This window comes from Kogia breviceps, chromosome 14 (assembly GCF_026419965.1).
Source record: "Kogia breviceps isolate mKogBre1 chromosome 14, mKogBre1 haplotype 1, whole genome shotgun sequence".
NCBI classification, from domain to species: domain Eukaryota; kingdom Metazoa; phylum Chordata; class Mammalia; order Artiodactyla; family Physeteridae; genus Kogia; species Kogia breviceps.
Window position 1 is genome coordinate 16,408,068 of NC_081323.1, and position 12,842 is coordinate 16,420,909.

The following is a 12,842-nucleotide window of genomic DNA, read 5'->3' on the forward strand; positions in this document are numbered from 1 at the left end:
TTACTTGTGTTCCAAAAGTATAAGGGATCTATGCCTGGGAATACCAAACTCAAGAGGTGGGGCTCCATAACGCTGTGCTCTACTGTTTATCCAGCCCTCAGTTTCTACAGAGTATAAATGGACTCTTTTCAAAATCTAATGAAAGCCATGGACCACCTCCCCAGGAAAATGAGCAATTCACAGAATTTTGCATGTAAATTTAAGAGGGCACTGCTGCAAGAGGCATACTGCTCCATGTCTTGTACTGAATCACACACTTATATTCTCAACTCGTTCCCCAACTCTGCATGACACTCCTTGTATTTTGATAGGAAATGTGCTTCTTATAACCAATTCGAAAATGGCAACGATCTGAATAAATATTTCTCCAAAGAGAATATATAAATGGCCAACAAGCATATGAAAAGATGTTCAACATCATTAGCCATCAGGGAAATGCAAATCAAAACCACAAGGAGAGGAAATTCCCTGGTGGCGCAGTGGTTAAGAATCCGCCTGCCAAAGCAGGGGACATGGGTTCAAGCCCTGGTCCGAGAAGATCCCACATGCCATGGAGCAACTAAGCCCATGCACCACAAGTACTGAGCCTATGCTCTAGAGCCTGTGAGCCACAACTACTGAGCCCACGTGCCACAACTACTGAAGCCCGCGAGTCTAGAGTCTGTGCTCCGCAACAAGAGAAGCCACCGCAATGAGAAGCCCACGCGCCGCAATGAAGAGTAAGAGTAGCCCCTGCTCGCTGCAACCAGAGAAAGCCTGCGTGCAGTAACAAAGACCCAACGTAGCCAAAAATAAATAAATAAATAAATAAATTTATTTTAAAAAAACAACACAAAGAGATCACTCCATACCCACTAGGATGGCTATAATCAAAAAGACAGTTAATAACAAGCCTTGGTGAGAATGTGGATAAACTGGAACCCTAATATGCTACTGGTGGTTATATAAAATGGTACGGCCACTTTGGAAAACAGTCTAGCAGTTCCTTAAAAGGCTAAACATAGGGTTATCATATGACCCAGCAATTCCACTCCTAGGTATATACCCAAGAGAAATGAACACTTATGTCCAGACAAAACTTGTACACAGATGTTCATATCAGCATTATTCATAATAGCCCCAAAGTGGAAACAACCCATATATCCATCAATTGATAAATAAAGTGTGATATATCCATATAATAGAATATTGTTCAGCAATAAAAAAGAGATGGAAAAAAAGGGATGAAGTACTGATACATGCTACAACATGGATAAACCATGAAAACACTGTGCTAAGTGAAAGAAGACAGTCACAAAGGACCACATGTTATATAATCCCATTTATATGAAATGTCCAGAATAGGTAAATCCATATATACAGAAAATAGATTGGTGGTTGCCTAAGGCTGCATGGGAATTGGTGGTTTGAGGGGAATGTCAATTAATGGGTACAGTGTTTCTCTTTGGAGTGATGAAAATGTTTTAAAATTGATTGTGATAATGGCTATACAACTCTGTGAATCAACTAAAAACCACTGAATTGTACACTTCAAATGGGAGGATTGTATGGTATGTGAATTATATCTCTATAAACCTATTAAAAAGCTGTTTCTTGGGAGTTCCCTGGTGGCCTAGTGGTTAGGATTCCGAGCTTTCACTGCCATGGCCTGGTTCGATCCCTGGTTGGGGAACTGAGATCCCACAAGGCATGCATCGTAGCAAAAACAAAAAAGCTGTTTCTTGTAAAAATATGTATAAAGCACTAGCTGTAAAAAAGTGGATATGTTAGACATCATCAAAATGAAAACTTTCTGTTCCTCAAAAGACATCATTCAGAAGAAAAAAAAAGCTAGCCAAAGACTGGGAGAAAATATTTGTAATATATACATCTGACAAAGGACTTGTATCCAGAATATATAAAGAATTAATAACAATTAATTCAAATAATTAAGACAATAACTCAATTCAAAATGGGTAAAAATATATGTCTAAAGTAACTATAAGGAAATAGAATAGGATGCTTGTAAGCATTGCTCTGAATCTGAAAAGGCTATAACAAGTTGACCCCAAACAGTGCCACTGCAGATACTTGACCTGGATGTGGGCAGGATGAGAGATGAAATGAGAATATCAGTAACTGTTAAAATTATCAGAATAGCTATTAACGACTATATAAATTATAAAGACTTTTGCAATGGTGTGTTAGAAAATGATGCTTCATTGGACTTTCCTGGTGGTGCAGTGGTTAAGAATCTGCCTGCCAATGTGGGGGACATGGGTTTGAGCCCTGGTCCGGGAAGATCCCACATGCCATGGAACAACTAAGCCCGTGAGCCACAACTACTGAATCCACATGCCACAACTACTGAAGCCTGCACACCTAGAGTCCGTGCTCCACAACAAGAGAAGACACAGCAATGAGAAGCCCACGCACTGCAACAAAGAGTAGCCCCTGCTCTCCTCAACTAGAGAAAGCCCGTGCGCAGCAACAAAGATCCAAAGCAGCCAATAAATAAATAAATAAATAAATTTAAAAAAAGAAAATGATGCTTCACACAAAACAACTGAAAAGATGAAGGAGATATACGGGAGAGAAGGCTGAGTGTGTGTACATGAGTTACATGGTTCTAACTCTTAAACTATTGGAACATTCCATCAGGACTAGATACGTCAGGTCTGTAGGACATGAATCCAATAGGGTAGCCATCAAACTGCCAAATAGAATGTAGATAAAATACAGATTATCCACACAGGACATGCAAGCAGCCCTGCCACCTCCACCCCTACCCCCAGATTCTTCTCCCAAAAGATCCCAAAAATGAGTGGAAAAAGATTTTGGCCATAAATGCAAACTTCTGTCTACTGACAAAGTTTCTTCCCTTGAAAAAAGGCGGAAGGGAGAAAATATCCAGAAACCAATGCCACACTAATGTTCACAGTTGAGATGGTGAAATGTATGAATCAAAAGATAACTTGAGACTGGTCAACAGGACCCAGCTAAAAAAATGCTGGTTTAAGAATGTATTTCTGGGGAGGGAATTCCCTGGAGATCCAGTGGTTAGGACTCCGTGCTCTGACTGCCGATGGCCCAGCTTCGATCCCTGGTCGGGGAACTAAGACCCCACAAGCCACACGGTGTGGCCCCCCAAAACAAAAAAAGAATGTATTTCCTTAAGAAAGATAGAGCAGTTGAGCCAACAGTAGTTAGACACTAACTCCTTCCTCTATTTAAGACTTAAGATGCCATAAACCAATGAGAGCTAAGACTTTGGCTTCTGAAGTGACAGCCTCGGGTGAGAGAGAGAGAGCGGTGAAAATCTGGTTTGGCTATGATGGGCAAAATATGGCATTCAGAACCCTGGAGACAGATTGCACTTCTCTGTATGGCACTGGATCCATCAAGGCAGAATGATGCCCTAGAACTGACCTCGCTCTCTGGTTCTCTCTGGGACAGGAAAGACAGTGACTCATGCAACTGAGTCATGGTCCAAGAGGAAGCACCTACATACAACTCCTCCATTCATCCACTGAACAAACATTTTCTGAGAGTGTACCCCACACCAGCCTCTGGACTAAAGACCAGGGATACAAATGCTTAGTAGAAGAGATTTGGTTTTGAAGGAGGAAGACAGACATTGCTACCCAGTATCTAGGTGATTATAAGTGTGATAAATGTTACTTGGCTCCAGTTGGCTGTTGTCACATGGCAATGTGGAGATGGTAATGGAGAAGACCTGAGGGCCAGAGCTAACTATGAATGACCTTTGTTCCATTTTTCTTAGAACTGAAGGGTCAGAATGGGGGCCCAAATAGCAAGGTCAGACCAATGACCAGTATGGACTTGCTCACACCACCAAAGGGAAGTAATACCACATGGTGCCATTAAAGGCTGCTCAAGTCTTTGGATATTGTGAGGCCTACTCACAACTGGATAAAAGAGGATAAACAAACACATGATATAACCAAGAACACACATATACTGATGCACAAACCAAAAACACTGCCTCTCTCTCTCTCTCTCTCTCTCATTCTCTCTGTCACACACATGCTAACTTATGGTCATCTGTATATGTACAACACACCATCACAATGGTAACCCACAGTCCCAGCCTCACACTTCATACACACATGAATATAATATATACACAGGCCATCATACCAGGCTGGCTGCTGTTCCACTCCTCACTTTCTGGGGTGCTAGTGGTGGGTTGTCCCTCTGGATCCTTTCCTTCTTCTTGCTTCTCCTGTGGAAGGCAAGCCAGATCCCAGCTTCCTGTCCCCATGGATTGGCGTGAAGCCTCAGCCTCTATTCCTGGCCCCTGCCTAGCTCTCTGGTCACATAGTGTTCTTCCCCAAACAGATGGATATTCTTCTAGGCTACCAGCAGGAACACAGCTCTGGCAGACAGTCCCTTACCACATGGGCACAGACTCACATTAGCACACCCCCCCTAGTTACACAGCCTGACTACAATTCTCCTCATTCCCAGGTGGGGAAACTGAGGACACAAGTACTTGCCCTGTGCCAATATAGCCTGCCCAGTGGAACTTTCATGCTCTGTCTCTTCCAGCTTCTCTGCAGCTAGAGCCCTGTGCTCCCTGGCCTCTGGCTCAGAGATGGGGCTCCAGTGATGAAGCTTTCCATCTGCCTGCACATCTACTTGGTTACTGATTCATGTCAATGTGACTTAGCCCTGCCACTAGATTGAGATGGGAGCTCTAGAAAAACAGGAGAGCGGTTTATTTATTTCCCTCCAACCAAGTACAGGATCTGACTCAGGATGGGACCACAAAATATGATGAGTGAGTCACTATGTGTCTTCTCTAGCCCAGCCCCACGATCTGGATTAATGGAGGGGATAGTGGAATTGAGGTATAGCCTCTAGCCTCCCCCTACCCTCCCCATGCCCTCTTCCTACCATGGCCTCCGGCTCTGACTCCTCCTCAGATAGGCTCTGATATTCCCTGTGCTTCCTTTTCTTCATGGGTTTGAGGAGCTCAGAAGCGCTGGTGCAGGAGATGTTCTGGCCTGAAGAGTTCTCCACTATGACTGACCTGAGGGAGGGGCAGCCTGAGGGAAAGAACTGCCCACCCTGCACCATCCACACCCTCTCCTAAGCCCTGAACAGGCGTGGGGCTTTGAGGCCCAAAGGCAGAGAAGAAGAGGTGAATTCCCTCCCCCTTACCGCTCCTGGAACAGCTGGGGGCAGCCATCGTTGGAGGCACCAGGATCTGGACCAGCGACTTGCTGAGGCCCACACGCCTGGCATTGGCAGGTACCATCATCCTCTGGCGGGTCCTGAGGGTTATCTTCTGGAGGGTCCTGGGGGAGGTCTTCTGCAGGGGGCCAAAAGGGTCTCAGGCCTCCCACCCATCACTTCCACACTCAGGCTCCGCCCACCTCGGAGCCCACGCTTGGCCTCCACTTTGGTCCCCCCACCTTGGGCTCCCCTACTGGACAGCCCCGTCTACTTCCCCTCCCACCCCGCCCCACCTGCCCACAGTCTTCTCTGCCCCAAGACCGACCCGTGGGCGTGGGCACACTTGCTGGCACCCGGGCCACGCCCCCTTGGGCTACGCCCCTGGCCTTGGCGCCTCAGGGAGTTCAGGGCTCCCCCTACTCCCACAGGGGCCCAGCTTCGGGCTTGGGGCTCCTACCCGGCTGTTGGGGGCCCGCATCGCCACCTCCCGCCAGGGCCTCGCCATCTTCGTACTCGGCCACGCCTTCCCGCCGCAGCTCGGGGCTTGCGGGCTGCTCCGCTCCTACCATGTTCTGTGGTGAGTATTCGCTTATCTGGAACTGGAGTGCGGAGGGTCAGAGGACCACGGCTCCTGTACTGGCCCTTGACCCACCCCTAATCAGCATGGTCCCTCTCCAGCCGCCTCACTGCAAGCCACGCCCCCGGAACCCATTCCTCATAAGTCACGCCCCTAGGGCCCCGCAAATGTCTCTTTTGGGGAGGTCTGCACTCCAAGCTACGCCCCCAGAGTCCCTCACTCCAAGTCCCACCCACAGAATCCTCCCTCTCGACCAGCTTCCCCACCTTCCGCCTCAGGCCCCGCCTCCAGGCCTGCAGGCCCCGCCCCGCAGCTGCGGCTCGCTGGATCCCCCCAATCCCCACAGATACTGACCCGCAGGCCACTCCTAGAAGGCGGGGCCGCGGCCTCGGTCCACTCCAGGAGCCGCACTGTGCTGGCGCTGGGGCTGGCTGCCGGCCCAGCGCTTAACTGTGGCAGAACGGTGGCGGTGACAGGTACACTGCCAGCCACTCGCTCCGGGGTGCCCACATGGATCTGCTCCCGCGGAAAGCAGGACACATCCAGGGCACTGCTGGGCAGACCAAGGGTGGCTGAGCTGGCTGCAAACAGATACACGGACAGACACGACACAGATGAGCCTGGTGGCCCTGCCCCAATCCTGCCATGCATGTGTGCTGGCAGGTGAAAAGTATTATCTCCTCCCCAGGACCCACACCTGCTTGGGCAGGTAGGTGGGTGCTTCTCTTCCCCAGACCCCTGGCTATGCCCACCTGGAATGATAAAGGCAGCAGCGGGCAGGTGAGAGCCGGAACCTGGGCTGTCTCTGGCCACCAGGTGCACGCTGACCTCCCCTGTGGAGGGCCCCTTCAGTGTCCTCAGCATCTCTATTTCAGCATGCCCCTCCATCCTGGTAGGCCTACAAAAGGAACACAGCCCCCAAGGCGATCAGGGAGGTAAGAGGCCTCCTTGAGGAGGAGCTGCCCACCCACAGAGAAAAGCCTCAGTGCTGAGGGGAGAAGGGTGTTTCAGGAGCCCAGCATCAAGTTTGGCTCCTGGCTCTATCCAGGTCACTCAGGTGAGGGCTCTGGCCAGGCCCTGCACCTCCCCCTGTCTCTGTAAGATGGGCATGTGTGAGGGTGCTTTGTAAACTGATGTGCACACTCTATGGAGTCTCAGGCAGTGTGTTTCAGGCCAAGGTTCTGTCTGGCCAGCTGTCTCAGCCAGCTGTCTCATGGCACAGCCCAGGCCAAGTCCAGACTCCCCTCTTTCTCAACCCCAACCTCCATCCCCAATAGAATCACTCCCTTCTCCCTGTGGGGATTCAGAGCCTTCAAGTACCAGATTCTCCTTCACTCATACACGTTCATTTTCCTGGGAGATTGTCTTTCCTGATCGTGTTCTTTTATGCCCCCTGTCCACCACTCCCTCCAATCCCAAGCACAGAGTAGGCACCCAAACATCTGTTGAAGAAATGTATGCATCTGAAGAGCAAAGAGGTAGTGTATTTATGAGAACGCAGGCAGTGCATGATTTTGCTTTAATAAAGCCAGGGCAGTAGAGACATTTAATAAAGAGTTAGTTGAACAGGTAAGTTTATAGGAAAGAAGACCTAGTGACATAACAAATGTGCTTAATACCTATCCTTTACTTAACTCCTAAAATGTGTCGGCCACTGTCCTAGATGCCCTCCCAGCACTGTCCAGTAGAATTTTCTGTGATGATGGAAATGTCCTATACCTATACCGTCCAACACAGTAGGCACTAGCCACATGAGGCTACTCAGCACTTGAACTGTGGCTCATACGTTTGAGGAACTGAATTTTAAATTTCGTTTAACTTTACTGAAATTTAAGTAGCTACAGGGCTGGCCATAGCTATTGTTTAGCACAGAACAACTTGATACATTTTCTTTTTTTTTTTTTTTTTTGGCTGCGCAGCACATGGGATCTTAGTTCCCCAACCAGGGATCGAACCCGCGCACCCTGCAGTGGAAGCGAGAAGTCTTAACCGCTGGGTAGGGACTTCCCTTAACCAGGGAAGTCCCTACATATTCTAAGTAGCCTGTCACCTCTACCTCCAAAACACATCTCAGAGTCTGACCACGTCCCCCCATCTCCATCACCACCATGCTAGTCCCAACCACCATCGGCTCTCCTTGGACTTCTGAAATTGCCTCCTAATTCATCTCCCTGCTTCCTCTCCAGCCCCTGCTACAGTCTATTCTCCACTAAGAGCAATCTTTAACAATGTAAACCAAATCACATAATTTCCCTATCCAAAATTCCCCAAGGGCTCTTGGCTGCCCTTAGAATAAAATCAAAGTGCTTTACCGTATAGAATCCAACCTCTGCCTTCCTCTCTGACCTCATCCTCCATCACCCTTCACCTTGTTCTCTACCCTTGATAGATTCTGGTTTCCTTCTATTGCTTGACAAACGTTCGCACCTCAGAGCCTTTGCCCTTGTTGTTCCCTCCACCTGGAATGCTCTTCCCCAAGCTCCATGTTTGGCCGCCTCCTTCTCCTTCAGCAGGCCTTGGCTCAGCGGTCACATCCACATCCCCAGAAGATGTCTTTCCTAATCACTTAGTTTAAAGCACCACGCCCATCACCTTATCTCTTATCTCATAACTGTGTTGATTTCCTTTATGTCCATCACTATAATCAATAATGATCTTCATTTATTTATTTGTGTTTGATCAGTCGTCCCCACATAAATGTAAGTTCCACAAGGGTAGAGACTTTATCTGTCTTGTCCATTGCCATATCCCCAGCACTTAGAATAGTCCCTGCCACACAGTATGTACTGTGTTGGATTTCAGTAATTTGAACTTGTTCATAAAAAGCAGTATAGGGGGGCTTCCCTGGTGGCGCAGTGGTTAAGAATCCGCCTGCCAGTGCAGGGGACACGGGTTCAAGCCCTGGTCCGGGAAGATCCCACATGCCGTGGAGCAACCAAGCCCATGCGTCACAACTACTGAGCCTGTGCTCTAGAGCCCGCGTGTCACGACTACTGAAGCCCGCACACGTAGAGCCCGTGCTCCGCAGCAAGAGAAGCCACTGCAATGAAAGGCCTGCACACCGCAAAGAAGAGTAGCCCCCGCTCACCACAACTAGAGAAAGCCCGCGTGCAGCAACGAAGACCCAACACAGCCAAAAATAAATAAATAAATAAATTTATTAAAGACAAAAAGCAGTATAGGGAATTCCCTGGCGGTCCAGTGGTTAGGACTCCATGCTTCCACTGCTGGGGGCTGTGTTCAGTCCCTGGTCAGGGAACAAAGATCCCACAAGCTGGCGGTGCAGCCAAAAAAAAAAGAAAAAAGGCATGTATGAGTAAGTGATACTTGGTTGCTTTAAGGTGTTAGCAGGGCTTGACAATGGCTTTCGGCATACAGCTTAAAGGAAAGAACATTACGATGTAGGCTTAAGACAGACAAGTCAGTTTGAATCTCAGCTCCCCCTGAATACCTGTGATTCTGAGTAAGTAGCTTACCTTCCCTGAGCCTCAGTTTCCTCATGTGTAAAATGAAGGTGGTAATGGTATCTATCTTGAAGGGCTCTGATGAAGATTAAATGGAAAAAATATGTGAAGTCTTGATACCGGTAGGCCTTCAATAAATACCAATTCACTCCCTTTTAACAGAAATTTTGAGGAGCTTGGTAGCTCCAGTAACAAATAAGCTGCTTGCTGGCAAAATCAGCTTGCAATGGTTGCTATCTTTCCCACCCTTCACTCCTCCCTCCTGCTGTTCTTGAGCACTGATTTATCTTCCAGCTTTTCCTCCCTAAAATACAGAGTACATCCTATACAGTATATATAGAGTGTATATTCAGGTAGGCAAAGGCTTAGACATATAACCTGATTAATTAAGGCAACAGTCAAACCAAGGTTTGTTCTCCCCCCTTCCCCCCTTCAAAAAAATGTTAAAATATAATAGCATTCCTTGAATTTCAATTCCAATTATTTTGCTTTGCACAGCTGACATAGTTGTACCATTTTAAATTCTTTTAAATAGAGTCAATCTTTTTATTCAAAACATTGGCAGTCATTAGGAGTGACTATGGTTACTCCTGAAAGAATTCCATTCTGTCTGAAAGTCTATCATATATTTCAGGTCTATGAAGGGAGGGTGGTTGAGAGAGCTGCCCTTCTTGTTCAGGTTTCTGCCCTTTTTTCAGCAGACATTGGAAGGCCAACTAGGTATCAGCATCCTTCTGTGCCCTGCAAATAGTCTCAAACAAGAGAAAGTGCTCTCATGAAGCCTACATTCTAGAAATAAGGGATAAAGTCAAGGCTGGAGTTATAATTTAAAAACCACCCTGTACAGACGGGAGGGAAAAATTATAAAACCGAGTATAATGAAAAAGGTGGGAGCCTTGGAGCTCACCAAAATTTATAGGTTGGGAAGAGGAAGAAGATCTAGCCAAAGAGACTGAGAAGGAGCTTGCAATGAGATCAAAGGGCAACCAGAAGCATCTGGGCTCTTGGAGGGATTTCTGGAAGAAAGTTTTCTAGAAAGTGGGATTGCTCAGTGGTGTTCAGTGCCACTGACAAATCAAGTCAGATGAGAGCTGAACGTTGACCATTTTAGCAATAAAGAAATCACCAGAAATCTTGACAAGTGCCATTTCAGAGGAGCTGTGAACACAAAAACTTGACCAGAGTGGGTTCTAGAGAGAAATCATTGATTAGTTCAATATTTATCGAGCATCTACTATGTGCCAGGCACTGTTCTAGGTAATGCAGACTTGTAATGAATAAAACAGACAAAAACCTCTATTATGGAGTCTGCATTCTAGTGGGGAAACTGACAGTACGAATTGGTCCTTGTAGGGGGATGGGAGAAAAGGTAGTGGAAACAACAGTACTAACAACTCTTTCAAGCAGTTGTGATGGGAAGGAGAACATGGATGTGGGGGATGGTATTTGGAGAGTGATGAGTTCTCAGGGAAGGGGGAGTTTGTTTTGTTTTTTTTGCTTGTTTTTTTTGTTTGTTTGTTTGTTTGTTTGTTTTTTGCGGTATGCGGGCCTCTCACTGTTGTGGCCTCTCCCGTTGAGGAGCACAGGCTCTGGACGCGCAGGCTCAGCAGCCATGGCTCAGGGGCCCAGCCGCTCCGCAGCATGTGGGATCTTCCCGGACCGGGGCACGAACCCGTGTCCCCTGCATCGGCAGGCGGACTCTCAAACACTGCGCCACCAGGGAAGCCCCTGGTTTTTTGTTTTTTAAATAGAAGATGCTACAGCATGTTTGTAGCTGATGAAAATGAGCTTACAAAGGAAGAAACTGAGAGCAGGGGAAAAAGAATAATTCTAGAAGACAAGTCCTTGACAGTGCAGGAGGGGAGAGGATCCAGGGCACCTGTGATGTTTGGGACCCATCACATGTGGCTGTGGGCCCTGGCTAGCAGTACCAACTGTGTGTGTGTTTTTCCCCAGCTGGACCATTAACTTTTCTGAGACCTGGAACTACCTTCTCTGTGATTTGAATTCACTTCTCCTCTACCACTACCAGCCCCCAAATTTGCAGCTCACACAGAATTTTCATAAGCTTTGTCCCTCTAGGTCCACACAGCAACACACCCAGTCTGACATGGCTCCCAGGCCTGAGCCAGATGCCAGGAATCCATCCACTCCCCGCTGCAACTTGGTCACAGCTTCAGAACCCTGCTTCTGTGGCCTTCTACGTGCACATGCTGAGCCTTCTGCTTGGTACCTTACCAGATCCCATATGTCTGGAAAATTCCTGATCATCCTTCAAGATCCAGCTTGATACCTCTTCTGTGAAAGGCCCAGAATCCACCCCCCAAAACAAAGTTCATCGTTCCCTCTACTGTTCTCCACTACACCACAACCTAACTATACGTTAACTTGTATCTTCCCCTGGGACAGAACAAAGCACCAAAGAGCCCGATCCAGAGCCTGCACCCACAAATAGTCAGTGAATGAGTGAAAGAGAGATGGGAGTAAAGAGTGATCAATTACATAAGAAGAAACACATATTTCTGAAATCCATAAATGGCTTAGCCATTCTTGCCTTAGGGGCTAGAATACTATTTCCTCCTTCTGTGTCTCTCAGAGCCTGGAAGAGGAGGGGATAGAGTGGGAGGCCCCGGCTACTGCGAAGGTTGTCACTGGCAAGCCCTCAGCTGTCAGCCCCTCTCTGAACTGCCCTCAGCCAGGGGAAGCAAGGGCCCTCTCCAGGAAGCAGCCATCTGCCCACTAGTTGATACGGGGTATGAAGGCCCCGCCCCCTTGCCTCAATTTGGGACATCTCTGCAGGGCCTTCTTCCCTCCAGAACTTCCCTTGGGACAGGCGGAGGCCTCTGTTAAGACTACATCAGCAGTTCAACTTCTTCCTCCGCCCAACCAACCTGCTGTCTTCACTCCCCTACAGGTGATATTCCCAAGGGCACCCCGATAAACCTACACTCAAACCTCCCTCTCAGAGTCTGTTTCCGGGGAACCCGACCTAAAACAACCGTTGGATTCCCAACCCAGATTAGTGTCTAGCACATAGCAGATGCTCAACAAATATTTATTCAGTGAATGTGTCCGTGTTTATTTTCTCTTGGACTGTCTGCCAAGGCTCCCCCCACCTCTTGCCTGTCAAGGCCTCACATACAACAGACCCGCAATAAATGCCCTAGCTCTAGGTGTTGGGGGTGGCGAGCTACCGCCCCAGACAGATAGCCCCAACACACACTCTGAGCTCCAGCGAGACTGAGCGCTGCAAACTTGGGGCCTCGGCCCCGCCCCCCGCTGCAGCTGCGGCCAGAAAGCGGGAGGGATGGATGCGGGCTCCAGGGTACACGCCTCCAGGGACTAGTGTAGACGGCAGAGGGAGGCGCAGTCACTGACCAGTCAGCCCCGCAGAACGGTTACTTTTTAAAACGCCAAAATGGCGGAATTCTTTTTATTTTTTCCCTTTATGGCAAAATAATAATAATAATTCAATTTTCCATTATAAAAATTGGAAATTAACGGCAGGAAAGAGAAAGTTTGCCAAATGACCCATTTCAAGAAAACCAAAGCCCCGCCCTCTACACCCTCTCTTCTATTAATGAACAACTCTTAACTGACTGCATTTCTCTAAAAACCAA

The 12,842-nt window shown here is 47.9% G+C and overlaps 1 protein-coding gene across 12 annotated transcripts in view; it reads right to left on the reverse strand.

Annotated features, from left to right (window-relative positions):
- L3MBTL1 (L3MBTL histone methyl-lysine binding protein 1) overlaps positions 1-12,842 on the reverse strand; it is a 49,944-nt gene that overhangs the window by 36,839 nt on the left and 263 nt on the right. For 9 of the 12 annotated variants that reach the window (XR_010836567.1, XM_067013378.1, XM_067013379.1 and 6 more), the window contains exons 2-8: positions 9,235-9,300; positions 6,511-6,656; positions 6,113-6,339; positions 5,639-5,780; positions 5,167-5,317; positions 4,900-5,035; positions 4,141-4,225 (exon numbers count right to left, since the gene is read on the reverse strand). Coding sequence is in view for 11 of the 12 variants with exons in the window: in XM_067013378.1 (XP_066869479.1) it covers positions 4,141-4,225; positions 4,900-5,035; positions 5,167-5,317; positions 5,639-5,780; positions 6,113-6,339; positions 6,511-6,646 (877 nt within the window). In the remaining variant the exon portion in view is untranslated. The remainder of the gene's footprint in view (positions 1-4,140; positions 4,226-4,899; positions 5,036-5,166; positions 5,318-5,638; positions 5,781-6,112; positions 6,340-6,510; positions 6,657-9,234; positions 9,301-12,842) is intronic. The other 3 variants (XM_067013380.1, XM_059037751.2, XM_059037750.2) reach the window with 1 other exon arrangement.